General features: G+C 37.4%; 1 protein-coding gene across 1 annotated transcript in view; it reads left to right on the forward strand.

Annotated features, from left to right (window-relative positions):
• Window positions 1-16,771, forward strand: part of LOC5569149 (acid sphingomyelinase-like phosphodiesterase 3b) — a 394,937-nt gene that overhangs the window by 362,906 nt on the left and 15,260 nt on the right. Inside the window, exons 7-9 of the mRNA XM_021839906.1 lie at window positions 11,654-11,849; window positions 11,915-12,024; window positions 12,108-12,286. Coding sequence (XP_021695598.1) covers window positions 11,654-11,849; window positions 11,915-12,024; window positions 12,108-12,286 — 485 coding nt within the window. The remainder of the gene's footprint in view (window positions 1-11,653; window positions 11,850-11,914; window positions 12,025-12,107; window positions 12,287-16,771) is intronic.

Genomic DNA, 16,771 nt, shown 5'->3' on the forward strand with positions numbered 1-16,771 from the left:
TCATCACCACTCTGTTGTTTGTGCGGAAAACAAATTAAATCACGCCTATCGTCCAAAATTCGTGTTTCTAAGCCGCCTTTATCCAATTTGCTAAACTTTGCAGACTTGTTTGTGTTCAGTTTCGAATTTGGTGGGCGTACGGCTGGTCGAACAAAATATATTGGGGGTTTCTCGGAAGGAAAATAATGAACAAAGAAGGTCATCCCGTGTCCGAGATTCGATTTGGGTGTTGTCCCTCGCCATCATGAATCATAATTTTCAGATCATTGCCCAGGGTAACGAAATCAAAATAATTTTGCAATTTTGATTCGTCCGCCTCTTATGGGATGACAGCATTATGACGCCAACATCCATTCGATGAAATTGACGATGGTGCTATAGAGAGGGCAACCCACTTAAGTATTCCAGCGGTGCACTGTGAAGCACCATTTGAGACTCGGCCATTGAAACTGCACACCGCAAATCTCGAAATCTGCATCCATGCACTGCACAGCATAAGCAATCGAAAGACGTCGCCTCCGATAGATAAATGGATACGAGACAGTCATACAATAAGGTCTCTTAGTGCCACAGCACTTCAGCTGATAAGCGGAGAAATTCGAACCATCAAGCAGACGGACATGTGACACAGAAACCGGTTGTCAACTTCGGTCCCGGGCACTTTGAGCACCTGTCAATCAGCATTTCCTGAGTGACAATTCCCGTGTCCTGGTCCTTCTTCTCCCGAGTCCAAATGGGGGTATGCGCCAATGCAGTGGTGATTTTAAGATATATCCATGTCCATTAGGCTGCATGTACAGAAGGAAACCGATCTTTTGTACTGGTCACGAAAAGATGAAATTAATGTTCTCTTTATGATTAAATGAACAAACTATTGAAAAAAAATTAAGATAGGATAAAAGATAAAAATAATCAACGTTATAAAAAAAATCCACTCCCACAAATACACTGCTAAAGTAAGTGGAATACCTTGCAACTATTAAGCATTGAATTTAAATAAAATTCATGCTAGATGATCCTTCAAAAACTGTAAGCGTTGTGAAAAATAATTTTAGTTGGAAAAGTTCAACTCTTTTACAACTATTGGGAGTAAATATAAGCTTACTACTTAAAAGTTAAAAGTCCAAATTTGACAATGCATTTCTCCGTCGTAATTCCTCTGTTATTGGCACACTCCAGTCTGTGCCCGTTCTTGTAGGCCATCCAACCAGCCGGTCGGCAATTCTTCGTCCTTCCATATCTTCAGAGTTACTCGGTGGATCGACTGATAAAGCTGCTCACTTCCAGTGAGCTCAAACTTGATTCGCTTTTCCTCGGCTCTTGCTGCCCTATACCGCTCTCTGTTCTGTCGGGTACCGGCCACAAGCATACGGCTTCTGGCAACATTCTTCATGTCTGTCACTCTCTGGCACTCTTCATCGAACCATTCGTTTCGTCTTCATCGTTGACCAGTGCCAATCACTTCCCGCGCCGTTGTTGTCGCAGATTCGTGGATAGGGTCTCACAGGCTGTCGACGTCTCCAGCAAAGTTGATTCTTCCCAACTGCTCGTCTAGTTGCTGACGGTACTGCGCAGCTACTTTATTAGTCGACAAGCGTCGTATATTGAAGCGCAGCGTTCTGTTTGTTCTGGAACTCGTGATGCTGGATAACCGCGCCGAAATTTTAGCTTTGATCCGAATCAATATTAGGGCCTTGGAAAATCCTGACATCCATGACATCTAAGAAATGTTGCCCATCAACCAGCACGTGGTCTATTTGGAAGCAGGCATCACCACTCGTGTGTCGCCATGTATGTTTGCGGATGTTCTTTTGTGCGAAATGGGTAGCGTAAACAGGTATAATACGTACATGATCGCTGGTAGATAGCGTGGTTCCAATCGTGACGTTGGTAGTGAAGTGGTGCTAGGTGGTGAAAAATTTGAAGTAGTGCAAGAATTTGTGTATCTTGGTACTTTAGTGACTTGCGATAATAATGTTACCCGCGAGGTGAAAAGGCGTCTTGCAGCTGTGAATAGGGCTTTTTACGGGCTCCGTAACCAGCTTAAGTCCCGTAGACTGTAGACGAAAACAAAATTCGCGCTATATAAGACTCTTATCCTTCCGGTTGCTCTATACGGCCATGAATCCTGGACGTTAAAAGAGGTCGGCCGGAAAGCGTTTGGAGTTTTTGAGCGTAAAGTGCTGCGAACAATACTCGGCGGTAAACAAGAAAATGGCATCTGGCGGCGTCGCATGAATCATGAGTTGTACCATGTATATAAAGAAGTGGATATTATCAAGCTCATAAAACACGGCAGGCTGCGTTGGGCTGGTCACGTGGTATGAATGCCGGAAGAACGACAAGCAAAAATAATATTCAGTAGAGAACCCGGACGAGGCCGTCGGCTTCGTGGTAGGCCGCGCACACGTTGGCTTTTTGCAGTTGAAAAGGACTTAAGGGCACTTAACGTTCAGGGCGACTGGAAGCGATTGGCTCAGGACCGAGCCCAGTGGAGAAGAATTATCCATTCGGCGTAGATTCAACGTAGCGGATTGTAGCCCATCAAGTATCAAGTAAGTAAGTCATAGTTTGTATTGATTCAGAAATATAACTATGTACACATAACGTATGCTAATACTTTTGCAGCTGTGTCAGTGTGAGACCAACTGATTTTTATCAGTAGATGAAAAACCGAATTTAGTACTATACCATTTAATTCCACTAGAGTTTGTATCCTTTGACAGATACGCGTATTTCGACCTCAACTGTAAGGCCGTCTTCAGTGTCGTGTACTAGACTCGATTTGTCCGGAAGATCACAGATCCGCATTTCTCACTCGTCGCTGTCAACGGGCGCTTACTGCTCACGCCTCATCGACGCGGCAGTGCTGCCAGAATAGTATTTTGCTTCAGCTTTCTTTGAAATTCATCTCTTCTACGTATATCCTTTAAATTATACTCATATTGCTCATATTTTGGCAGAAGCGTGTTTTACGACGACCATTTGCAGCCTTTAGTATACTTGCCATTAAAATGAGTATTTCCTTCTACATCGAATGACAAATTAAAACGAAGCGTATTCATTACTTGGGCTAGAAAAAATAATCATTTTGCAACCTGTTGCATAAATAACTACTTCAGGGATCTCGTCAGGAATCTGTTGACAATTTTATCTTCCTAAGTCTAATTTGATAACCTTATTGATTCATATTATTCTGAGAAGAAAAAAAACTTGTCGCAATTGATTGAAAACTTTTCTCCTTAGCAGCATACATATTCAAAAGACGCGACGTGGTAGCTACTGTTGTTATTTTTGCCAACGGGTATAAACGTGGATCCATAGTCGTCGTAAAAAATGGCAGATAATTGATTTCGAATTTCATACCCACTTTACACCTCCACTTTGTGTGACCCCAATGCACCCTGTAATAAGTACCTACAATTGATACCTATACATTTTTATCATATATAAAAAAACGCTCACTACTGGATATTACCAGTCGTGTCTAACGACCATAGATGATCAGTCTGCTGTTATTTCTATTACTAATACTACATCCTCATTCTACGATGGTCTTCTTCAGATCGATGAACTTGTTGCACTCCGTTGACTTGGTTGCCATTTTACTATACATTTTGGTCTAGAATCTCTTTTTTATATTTATCATTTTGTGTTAGCTTTATCTTTTACAGTTAAAAATATTAATTGTCTGTAATCTTTGTTAACTTTTACATAGTATACTGACTTTTCTTGAAGTTCCCTCAAAATTTTAATTGGATTTTGTTTTCTTTTAATGACTCTTCATTTTTATATCTAGTTGATTCTTGCAACTGTATTGATATTGTTTGTGTAGTGGCGATGATTGTCTGTTCAATATCTGGTTTTGTGGGAACTTACTACTTACTTTATTGCAAAGTGTCAATTGTTCTTCTGAGAACTCCTGCGTCGAGCGATTGACCACACACTTTCAATAGGTCCCGAATTTCCAACCTTCATCAAATATCAGTTCGTTATAAATTTTTCTACTACCGTTTTGCATCGAATTGCCAGACGCTTCGAAAGCCGGACACCTTGAAGGTTTTCATAAATTTCGTAATGTTTAAGTAATAATTAAGGCAAAAATTTTCAACAGATCGATTCTTAAGATTACCAAGTTCATTTTAAATGTTTATGCGTCGCAGAAGGCTTTTAAATTGTAAAAATACAAATCAAAAATTTGTGCGTGCCTAATTGTCCGTTGAATTTTATCTCTGGTAAACAATTTGTTAAGGTTGGTGCACGGTCAAAACAACATTAGATTCCAAATCCAATATTCATTTCTGTTCTAATGAACGTGATTAACCGAAACAGAAAAATGCATCCGCGTCAACAGCTAGTAAAATTCATCGGATTGTGTGTTAAAAACTGTTTACAACGTTCAAATGTCTGCGTCCGGAATACTAAGCATTATTCTCAGCTGCATCAAAAGCCGGACACCCTTGGATATAAAGTGGAATGTGTTTTTGAATTTATTCAAAAATTGAGTGAAAATGAAGTTATCAGCTCCATGGTGGTCTCAGAAGAGTTAAGGAAACTCTCATGATGAACTTCCAAACTTTGTGTTTGTTTGTTCCAGTTGAAATATTCCCCAACAATGTGATACATTTGATTCTAGATGCTGCATGCTGCTGAACCAGAGGCAGCAATAGGAGAGAATTGTGCAAATTTCCCTCAACGTTCACCTCATTTTTGAATGCTTATTAACAAATGTAACTGAAGCTTGTAAGGAAAGCTGATTATATTACCTTCGATAAAGTGCACAAAATTAGTTATTTCAGCTCGGTTTAAATGAATTAGTAACAATTTTTTTAAATACTAGTTAAATAGAACTGTCCAGAATTCGAAGCAAATGTGTCCGGAATTTGAATCAGCTCTAAAATGCTATCCGGATTTCGAAGCAAGAGTCACCATTGAAATTTTAATATTTTAGTGATTTTTGCTCTATTTCTTTTAATTTTTGGTTCATTCTAGCAAATAAGAACCTATAAAAGTTGTGGAAAAGCAGTATGGCTTTAGTATGTATGAATTTGCCTAGAATATTGATGTTTGAAGTTGCACTTCATCTTAGGTGTCCGGATTTCGAAGCAAAACGGTAATACTGAATCCTCAATTTTCGATGGCCCTCTTCAGATTGATGAGCTTGTTTTGCTCCGTTGGCTTGGTTACCATTTCACAATGTCTTGCTACATTTTTTGCCTGCTTTTGACCTGCTGGTGTCTGGGTTCGAATCCCGGTCGGTCCAGGATCTTTTCGTAAAGGAAATTTCTTTGACTTCCCTGGGCATAAAGTATCATCGTACCTGCCACACGATATACGAATGCGAAAATGGCAACTATGGCAAATAAAGCTCTCAGTTAATAATTGTAGAAGTGCTCGTAAGAACACTACTCAGCTTAGTAGCCGGCTCTGTCCCACCGGGGACGTAATGCCAAGAAGTAGATGCGAAGAGGAATTAAAACCACCTCTATCGATAGATTCATATTTAGATTATTTTACTGATTTCATTGAAATTTCTCGGTAATCTCAACAGCTGAACGTTCGTTTTCCTCAAAAAAATCTAGAGAAATTTAAAAAAAGCTTAATTTCTCCAAAATATTATCCAGTGAATCCATCGATTTTCATAGGACATACTCCAAGATTCCCAGTCAAAACGTCTTCTAAAAATCAATCCATAACTTCAAAGAAATGTATAGTTTTATCGTTTAATATTGTCTTTTGGGATTTATAGAAGATATCCACTAGGGATTTCTCCAAAGATGTCTTCAGCAATTGCACCAGAGATTCCTTCTAAGATTTCTACTTCGATTATTTTTCTTGAAATTCATTCAAGAAAGTCTTGAATGTTTTTTTATTCAAAAATTATTCCAAGAATATCTTCAGGGAGACGCCAAGGAAATTTTTCTGGATAATTAATTCATCATGTATTTCTAAAGAAAATCCAAGAGTAACCTCTGATAAAACTTGTGTAAGTTCTAAAGTCAACCTTCGTGAACATGGATCTTTGAATTAATTCATGGACTCTTGAAAGAATTTAAGAAGATTTTCAAGATGATTTGCTATGATAATCGAAAAAAATCAATTGAATCTCCGGATAGCATTCCCCGGGATTATCTAAAGAAATTACTCGAAAAACGTTGGACAGAATCTCTATAGAAATTTGTGTAAATATGATTGAAGGAATTATTGAAGAATTGCTGTGGTATAAACTTGTGTGAAAACTTAAATAAACTTTTGAAAATTGCATGGGACAGCAACTGTTGAAGAAATGTTTTGCTAAACTGCAGGATGGTTGGTTGGTTTGACTTTATTAACGAGATTTTTAGCCCTGGGCTAGTTCATCTCGGGACCAACGGCTTTACTTCCCTTCCGAAGGAAGTCGTCACAATAACTTTTTACGTCATAAGTGACTATGTCGGGGATGGGATTCGATCCCAGGTCCTCGGCGTGAGAGGCGAGTGTTCTAACCACTACACCAGGTCCGTCCCCATAAACTGCAGGAGTATTACTTGAATTGTATGCTAGAAAAAATCCTACAGGTAGTTTTTATGGACTTCACAAGAATTTTCTGGAACAAATTCTGGAGAAATTTTTCTAAGCATAATTTGAAAAATTGTTGGAAAATTTCTAGGAAAATTTGCAGAGGAATCTTTTAAAAGAATTTCTGGAGCGATCCCTGTAGGGGACCCTGAAAGTATTCTTAAATCACAATGACTTCCATTAGACGTCCCATTTAAAATTTTTAGAGACTTACATTAAAATAGAGATCAAGTCATTAAAAAAACCTAGTTTTTAGGATCATCCATTTTATCAAGTTTTGTTATCATTGATTCATATTGAAAAATGTATGAAGCACCTTAATGTCCCTAATCCTATTTAAATAAATTTGACAAATAGACAAAACTGCTTGACTTTACAATCAGGGAGTTTCTCATATCTTTTTAGATAGTAAATTGATGCAAAGGATTTTTTTTTTAACTCGTGTGTTTTTTTTTTGACAAATCGCAAAAGTTTCAGGATAAACTGAAGATTATTGAACAATGTTTCATCGTGCAGAAACTTCATATATATTCGTCATAATCTGTTCGAAATATTTTTATGATTAATGTCACAAAATATCAGTAGGATTTTTATCAAATCATTTTTCAGGAATTGACTGAGAACTACTTCCAGAAATTTCTACGGCTAATCTGAATCTTTATTCGTTCAGAAAAGCCATAGTTGCTCCATGTCTATTATTACAGTTAGTTTTCCAGGATTTTCACCATAGATACTCTCAATAGATCTTTTGACGAGCCAGAATTTTCGGGGATCATGATCCAACCATGTCACTCTTTACTAGGCATGAGAGTACCATGAACCAACCTTATCGTGTCTTCCCTACTCCATAATAATAAGTACGTGGTTGATCGAGTGTGTATGTTTATTGAACAAACGATGAATAATTTATTTTATTTTGCATGCGTTCTGCTGATCTTGTTTTGTTTTTTTTTTTTTTTATCGTGTGTAGGACAATCCTTCGGCTGTCTTACCTAGGTATTTTGTGTGTAGTATATGCCCTACGTGTCCTACGCACTGCCAGCGCCACTGGAACATTCTTAGCTACCATTTGGAGGTTGAGCCTCGAAGTTTTCTAACAAAGTGAAATTTTGGTACGCCTTACTGCTGATGTCTTGTGAATATGTTTGTACAAAAACAAAAATATATGATTGCACTTTTAATTACCTTCAATTTAAAAACTACGAAAACTCCTTTTCCCAAACTATTTGACAATAAATCAAAATTTAATGCGACAACATCTATTTTTTTCGCTATAACTATTATTGTAGAAGTCTGGTGAACTTGTTTAATCAGAAATCGGTTTTTTAATACATGTTTTTAAATATGAATCATGGTTGACGGCTAACCAGCCGAGTGAAAGTTTAACAACTACCGAAAAGCTTAACATTACATATAATTTTCAATTGGATTAGATGGACAAATTGATGTGAAGATTTGCGAAAAAGTTACACGTCTTCTCAGTGAGAATCGAACTCACGACTCCCCGATCTCTAGTTGGGGCGCGTTACCACTACGCCATGAGAGGACTCATGAACGCAGAAGTTAACCTTAATTCGATTTCAGCTCAATAATCACGTGGTCCTTTTTCGCAAAGTGCACCTCTTTCGGAAGAATTAGATGCTGGCTAGTGTAGTGTGCTATTCCTATACCTAATAAACAATGCGCTCTCGGGCTAGGCATTGGATATATATAGAAAGCGTTGTGTTTAGATGGGCATCTAATTCTTCCGAAAGAGGTGCACTTTGCGAAAAAGGACCACGTGATTATTGAGCTGAAATCGAATTCAGGTTAACTTCTGCGTTCATGAGTCCTCTCATGGCGTAGTGGTAACGCGCCCCAACTAGAGATCGGGGAGTCGTGAGTTCGATTCTCACTGAGAAGACGTGTAACTTTTTCGCAAATCTTCACATCAATTTGTCCATCTAATCCAATTGCAAATTATATGTAATGTTTAGCTTTTCGGTGGTTTTTTAATGTTTGCATAATTTATCTTACCCTTTTTTAAACTTTTTGTCTGCAAATAAAAAATATGTTTCGATTACCACTTTTCCCGGCAAGCGAAGAAAATTTAAAACTGTTGTTTTCTTATGATATTGTACATATATGTTATTTTAAGGTGAATTGTGTTTTTGTTTGTAACTGGTAATAATTGTTAAACTAGAATAGCTATAAATGGACCCACGATTTGCTTTGTCAGTTTATAGCATAAACAAAACTAAGACATGTAACTTTTTTATTATCTCAATTTTTATTTATTTTAGTATACTGAAATTAATTTTACTAAAAATACTAAAACAGTGTTTTTGTAACTGTTTGTCTTTCAATTAAAGTGAAATGCTATGCTTTGTGAAATTTCTTGTATCTGACCAAACATGTTCACAGGCCTTATGCAGTCAAATCGAATTAAAATCGAAAACCTACTAGGACCTACTTCCTTAAGTCAAATAAAAATACCTGCGAAAACATTGGCATAGGATGGGTATGTTTGTTAAGCAGACAATCGTTGAGGTGAAGACACATCCATGCCAAACTTCCAATTTTCAAGAGCACAAATCTGAAGAACAAACACTCATTTAAGCTGAAAACTTGATAGATTGGTGACCTGATGGTGGTAACCAATCGATCAGTTTAAATAATGTCCGGTTCTTCATATTTGTGCTCTTGAAAATCAGATGTTTGGCTTCGATTTATCTTCACCTTAACTGAAAATGAGCATTGTTCGAGATTCTGCCCGGGGAATAATGGCTACAACAAATGTCGCCGTTCATTTGCCTGGTACGAGCCTCAACGACTCGCCTACGCAAAGGGCAATCCCAAAATTTAGACTTATGGTTGCCCCCGCAATTTGCGCATACAGACTTTTTGGTATCTTCCTTTACAAGACAGACGTCCTTAGCGTGAGAAGAAACTTCGCAAATCATGCATTCAGAATCCATGTGGTTAAAGTTCAAGATCTCCTGCCTAAATCCTCCTTAATTTAATTTAATGATTAGGAGGTTTGTATCGAATACGCAACCAAGAATTCGGCCCTATCCATTTTCGATATAATGCCAAAGAAATAAGATTTTCCTGTCGTAGCGCAAAATCAATATTTACCCAAACCGAAACACACAATCCATGATCCATTTCCAACCGTTGAATCAATCTCGTTTTCAACCTTTTCTCCATAGTAAACAAGATGCCAAACGAATATGATATGTGTACGGGTTTCCAATACATGTGTAAATATAGTGTAATCCTCTTCTTGATGGTGTTCGGTTTGGGTGAGCTTGGAACTAGGCGATGTTTCCGTTATAATGTTTGTCATCTATTTCCGATTCAATTATTCATTGGTCAAATGTGGGAAGTTCGGTTTCACTCTGCGACATTCTCACTATACCAAACTCAAAAGCTGCGCTGATTTGAACGGTTCTTGCGACCGACAGAGATTGGAAATGGATTTGATCTTGTCAGACGGCAAATTGAGTTTATTAATGCATGAAATGCATGAAGGTATGATCCATTTTGTACGGGACAAACTAGTTTGTCTTTTCGAACTGCATTAAGAGTGACAGTTGCCTGGTCGGCGAAAGAAAGGAGATTATGTTCAGCTTGTAATTTGCTACCGGTTTGCATAATTTATCGACCGTTGATGGAATGGTTGGATGGAGCATCAATGCCAAACCACAGTCAGTGGGTGTTGAAAATCGATTAGAGAAGAGCAGCCACAGGGTCAAACCTCTCGGAAAAGTTCAATAGATTACCTAACAATTTATCCGGCATTGAAAATTCATACGACCCATTTATCCTGCTGAACAGTATTCCATTCCGGTAGCTTTTCAAATAAAATTTATATCCCTGATTCACGGCATCTTTCCGACAACTTTAAGCTGAGGTGGAAATCTCTTTCGTCTTAAATAACGTCCAGTAGATTTGCGGCCAGATCCTTCCATGCAGTGGCACGTGTTGTGGAGAAGCTTGGTGCCCCAAGTTCATCACATCCATTAGTCATTTCTTGTTTGATCATCCGTATCGATCCGTTCGCTCAGACTCCCTGTCCGGAAAGGAGAGGGCCTCGGATCAATTTCGACTAACCGGACGAGAAGGAGTCATCTCAACGCAGACGAGCGTTTTAAAAGCCTTCAGGTCGGACTGGCACTGACGTAAGTGGGTAATGGTGTCGGGGGACATGCAGTTCCTATTTCTATTACATATTTAGTGAAAAAAACAGTGAAAGAATTATTCAAATCAAACCCGTTCTCAAGCCAACTCATGACATACAAATTCCATTCCATTTTTATATATGCAGATAGATAGATAGAAGCTTAACTTTAACATAGGTATTTTCAGCTGATATATCCATTTAATTTAGTACTGCCTTTCTCAACTTTACTACGACGTCGAGGTACTCTCTCACTGTGCGCAATAAAAAAAAAACAGAATTCCAATTTGATGCTTATCATAAGTATAACCTCCTTCCGTAGATCTCGACACACGCACATGACCATTTATCCGGCTGTGCCTCCCTTTGCTCACCTTACCTCGCACAGTCCTCGAACAAAATCCTTAAAAGGACGAGCGCCGGACTGAGAGATGATGAATGTTGCTCGTTGGGCCGGGCTAAAGCCTATCGGATTTTATTTCATTTTTATTGATACCCATATTCGTTTCGTTTTTCTGCTGGGGGTGGGAGGGTCTAGCCCGCACAACAATAACAGACCTGAGGGTCCGATTGCGGACCGCTTTTCTAGAGGGAATCCGTTCGGTTTCGTTTGTCCGGCAATCACTCTCGGAGGGTGAGACTGTACCGTTCTAGGTGGGATGTTGATTTCAATTTCCTCGGAAATCCATGAAATCCGAATAAAGAATGTCGGTATCCCCTTTTCCCCCAACGGACTCGTTCTGACGAGTAGATGAACAGTGATAATGCTCTTTGATGGGATTGCTTTATGCATTTGCGATTCGAACAGGCTGCGATGCCGAGGTCTTTAATTTTATCGGCCCATAATTGAATTGGATTCGCTGTTTTGGATCAAACAACAACTGACATTTGAGAAGGCATCCAGTTTGATTGCTCTTTCTTTGTTCTCGACAGGTATATATAGTAGGACATATACCACCTGGTTCGGACGAGCGGCACATTGGCCACATGCCGTACGGACACACGAGTTTCACCGAGAAGAACAACCTGCGCTATCTGCGGCTGGTGAAAAAGTACTCGGAGATCATTCAGGGACAGTTTTTCGGTCATCTGCATTCGGACTCGTTCCGGGTGGTTTACAGCGATAGCGGTAAGACTCGAAACAGCTTTGCGTTTTTATGAATTTTTTACATTCAGACGAATTTCCACAAACAGGAAAACCGATTTCGTGGATGATGATTGCGCCCTCGATTACACCCCGGAAGATGTCCGAGTCGAACAACCCGGCCATGAGGTTGTACAAATTTGACACCGATACGGGACAGGTAGGGTCGACGGATTCCACTCCAACTGATTGTTTGAACCCAATATTAAATTGCCCCGAATTTATCTCATCCTCCCGTCAAAGGTATTGGACTACACGCAGTACTACCTGGATCTGGAGCAGGCGAATCAACTGGGAGAAGCGGTGTGGCAACCGGAGTACAACCTGACGACGTATTACTACGGTCTCGGGGAGGTTTCATCGGTGGCGCTACACAACCTGGCCGACCGGTTCACCAATGCGGACGATACGCAGTTTGCCAAGTAAGTTTTAATACGGACACTTTTTGAGCAATTTTGTAATTAAGATACATTGCTGTCTAATTTTAGTGGAATAATCTAACGATTTGATCATAAATCTTCCGGCTGTTTAGTGGAATACATATGAAAAAATTATGAAAGCCGAATTGAGTACTATATAATTTAACTCAAAGAGTTTGTATGCTTTGGCAGATAAGCGTATTTCAACCTCAACTGTAGGGCCGTCTTCAGTGTCGTGTACTAAACTCAACTTTCCAACGATTTGATGTATTTTATACTTAAAAACAATATGCTAGAATGATACATAACTACGTAAGATTCAGGGAAGGTCTGATTAGTAAAGACACAAGTATTGTAAGCCAGCGGTAAATCGATCACTATTTTACAACTTTTTGTTATATTACCCCATGTATTATCCTAAGAAACCAAGTTATTGACAACAAACTGTCATTTCTTAAAATCAGTACATTGGATCTATAGATATCTATAGATCTCAGTAAACGTAGTTAATTTTGTTGGAATAACAAAAATATGTATTTCATAAAATTATCTTAAATATTGTAAAAAGTAAATGACACACTGGAGCGAAATTGATCGCTATATGACCAAACAGATTTGAAGATCAAAGTAATTCCGTATCTACTTAATTTGGGGTTTTTGAATTAGAAAATGCCATCGAAGTTCTAACAACTTATATGTTTGACCATACTTATAGTATCAAAATATTGAAAACGATGTGATAAACTGATGAACCTCAAAAATGCATTTTAAACATCGTACTAGCCTAAGACAAGACGTGTTAGGTCAAAGTACAAAAACGAAACCAATTGCCTGTCAAAAAATACCAGTTCTTATTGGTCGTTTTGGCAAAGGCCAACTTTCACATCGTTGAGTTGAATTGCAACAGGGCACTTTGTTGCTAGCCTGGCCGTGTTGCTAGTTCATAAAGTAGAATTTTTATCAAAAGTTTGAAAAATTTTCATAGAATCTATTTGTTGCTAACTCATTTACAATCAATGTTAAGTTTACCCCATGCTAAAATGAATAAAAAATTCTCAATTGAAAACAATATAATGCAAATTGTTTCAATTTTCTCTAAAACATATCGCCGGTTTTGAATATAAACCTGATTTTTAAGTAAGCTAGCATCCTCTATTGCTTTGGATGAATGAAACGTTCAAAAAAACAGCCAAATTATGATCTTTGATTTTTCAAATTGTTCAGAAGATTTGCTTAAAAAGGATACTGGTATCACTGGATTTTGTATCGTCAATGTTATCGACTGGAAAACAACGGGGCAGTTTTAGTTGAGCTTACTTCGAATGTTGATCGTCCAGTTTGTCGGGGTTCTGACAGATTGGACCAAGTGCTTTTTAATGGTTTTAAGAAAACGTTCCCCAGTAGGCGAATTCCGGCGCGTATTTTCTTCGAAGAAAAAAAAAATTTCTTGCTGGTGGATTATGGAAGAAAATTTTTTCTCGTCGAAGAAAATGTGCGCCGGAATTCACTTGCAGGCATTTGAAATATCGAAATACTTGCATTATATTCTGTAATAATGGAACTTTTTTGCTTGAAGGTACATCTGTATCGAAACAGCATCGGGAAAATCAGAATTGAATGAGTTCTCAACGTATCTTTGGAACACCAAAATATTCTCTAGTCCAGTCTGTCTGAACACCGACTAGTTGTTCATTCGTTATTGGATGCGCTTGCACAATTAAATTGGAACTTCTATCCACTATTGAGCCTCCTGCTATTTATCCGAAAACTGTTCATCGAACGGTGGTTAGACTGTCTGATAATTTATAACTTCGACTTAGCATAATTTTGTCTCAATCCAGAATCCCGAAGAAAATTAAAAGAAAGAATTAAAAATATTCCGAAATATTCCGATGCGAGTATTTAAAGGGCCTCAATGGCAGCTTGATCACATCGACGACTTCCGTTACCGCACACAATTCGACACGGCTTGGTCCAGGTTCAGACACCGATTCACTACCTCCACTATCGGATCTCGTATTCGGATTGATCTTCGGTCTGCCACTTAGGATAGATGACGTTTTTGGTACAAAATGGAGGAGAGTGTTGTGTAGTTGACCGAAATTAAATTCTTGCTCGAGCTACTATTGTAATCAGCAACAACATGGAGGTTGCTCAAACAATTAACACACAATCGAAGCACTTTTACTAGTTGGATACGTTGTACTCACGAATACCATCGGAAACTGTTTGGTGCCCACACGAGAAGCTAATTTATTATCCAGTTCCAGTAGAAACTCAACCATTTATTGCCATTCGATAAGATTCGAAGTCTCTGTGAGTCTGTTGTTGAGTTCGAAACTACAGTGAGGGACCGAAATCCGTACAGGCTCAAAACCCGTACATTTCATACAAATAGAAGGCTAAAACTTTCATTTTAAATATATTTTGGTTGAAATTTTACCATGAAATTTAGATGAAATCGATTTTTTTAACATGCTTGCAGTCTGCATACAAAATTATTCGTTTCTCTTATATGGCAAAATACAATACTTGTCTAAACCATCAAAAAATAACTTTTCCGCATCAAAAGTATGAAAAACTTTGATGATAAGCATTGTTATACACATAAAGTTTGAATTCTGTGGCAAATTGAGCAAATAAATGCAAATTGCATGCAAGTGTGCTGAAATAGTCAATTTTTGCATTTTCAACAACCAGTATTTTAAAAACTAGACGTGATATGATATTTCTGTAAACGGCAATGGATTCAGCAACCCTTAATTAAGTTAATAGAGGTATTTTGATGTTGGAGACAAAAATGTGTTCCGCAGTGTTTTTGGTCTTCTTGTTCCTGGAATATTCTGAAATATCTTGACGGGCCGATTACACAATTTTTCGCTTGTTCGGTAATTCGCTTTCAAAAGAATATTTTGATGAAAATGAGAATTGTGTCAAATTATATTTGAATCTTTTTAAATAGCTTTATGTATGTCTTTATAATATTATTGAAGTCTTACAATATGTTTTAGAATCATTATACTATGAGTGTAAATAATTTTCCATTACTATTCCATCTTTGACTGAACCAACAAACCTATGCTAAGAGATTCATTACATTATTTTGTGGCATCACGTTATTGGTAAAATTCATGTGTAATTTATTCATAAGCTTTTCGATGATTTCCCTTCGCATTATCCAAAAATGTGGATTAATAGAGATATTCATGTTATGAGCACAAACTGTATTCGATGTATCCTTGAATAATTTCAGTTTTCTGATATCTCATACCTTTTCATGTTGCGTGTTTCAGGATTGTAAATTATCGCTCATGTGGTTTTGTATGTTTTTTGTCACATATTGCAGAACTCTGAATGCCTAACAATTGCAAAAGGAACCTGGCCAGGGTACTCATAGTTTGGCCACTCCCATAAGAAAACAATGAGATTGGACAATTTAGGAACTGAATTTATATCTTTAACTGAAACTGGTTCTGTGGGCTTACCAATAAGATTATCAAAGCGATTAAATGTTTCTATATTTTTCATACATAATATGGGTTGAAAGCTTATATTTAACGTTTTTGTCATATTTATAGGGCTTCCCCTATATTTCTAGCATGAGATAAGATTACGAAACTGATGTGTTGGTCCCGAAGAGATCGACTCTGTGCGAATCGTAGACAATTTTGTGTTACCTGACTAGGAAGCGACGACAAATTTCACAGTCAAACATATAAGGTAGGTGTACCAGTTACGGACATAATGGTTCCCTATTTCGTCATACGTGATAATTTAACTATTTTCAAATTTTTAGACACTTTGTGTGTTTAAGCAGTAAGATATCAAATATATCTTGAAGTTGAAACATTATGTGAGAAAAAAAAAAATGTGAAAGTTTTCAAAAATTCGCTTAGGTCCAAATAGGGAACCACCCCGATCAGAGAGGCATAACAAAATTATAACAACCTGAGATATTTTTATCAAAAATTATTTTATAACACAGGTTGATAAAAAGTATACCTCGTTAGATGATAAAATATCAAAAATTATAACAAAAAAACCTCTACGAGAAACAAAATTATATCAAGCGTTGATATAATTTTATCAAATTTAAAACATATTGAGATATGATACGCCAAATAGACAAAAGGCAGTCATAACAACTGTTGTTACAAATGAGATATAAAAACTGCTTTAAAATAACAACATTATATCAAGGATTGATAAAACATTTTATAACTAATTTTGTTATAAATGAGATCAAATTCTAGGTTCAATATTCTTTCAATTAATACAGATAAAAAATATTTAACTTTCGTTTATGTTTTATTTACCGCTTATTTTTTCATATTGAAAATTCGAAGAAATTCGAAAAATATATATTTTTGAGCTCCTACAATCTCAGATTTCTGATAGTACTTTGCTAAACTGTGAAAAAAATCTAGTTAAATTTGTCAAAGAGTTTCAGAAAATTTTTGGTGTAGAAAATGTAGTCTACAACATTCA

The sequence above is a fragment of the Aedes aegypti genome, chromosome 2 (genome assembly GCF_002204515.2).
Source record: "Aedes aegypti strain LVP_AGWG chromosome 2, AaegL5.0 Primary Assembly, whole genome shotgun sequence".
Classification (NCBI taxonomy): domain Eukaryota; kingdom Metazoa; phylum Arthropoda; class Insecta; order Diptera; family Culicidae; genus Aedes; species Aedes aegypti.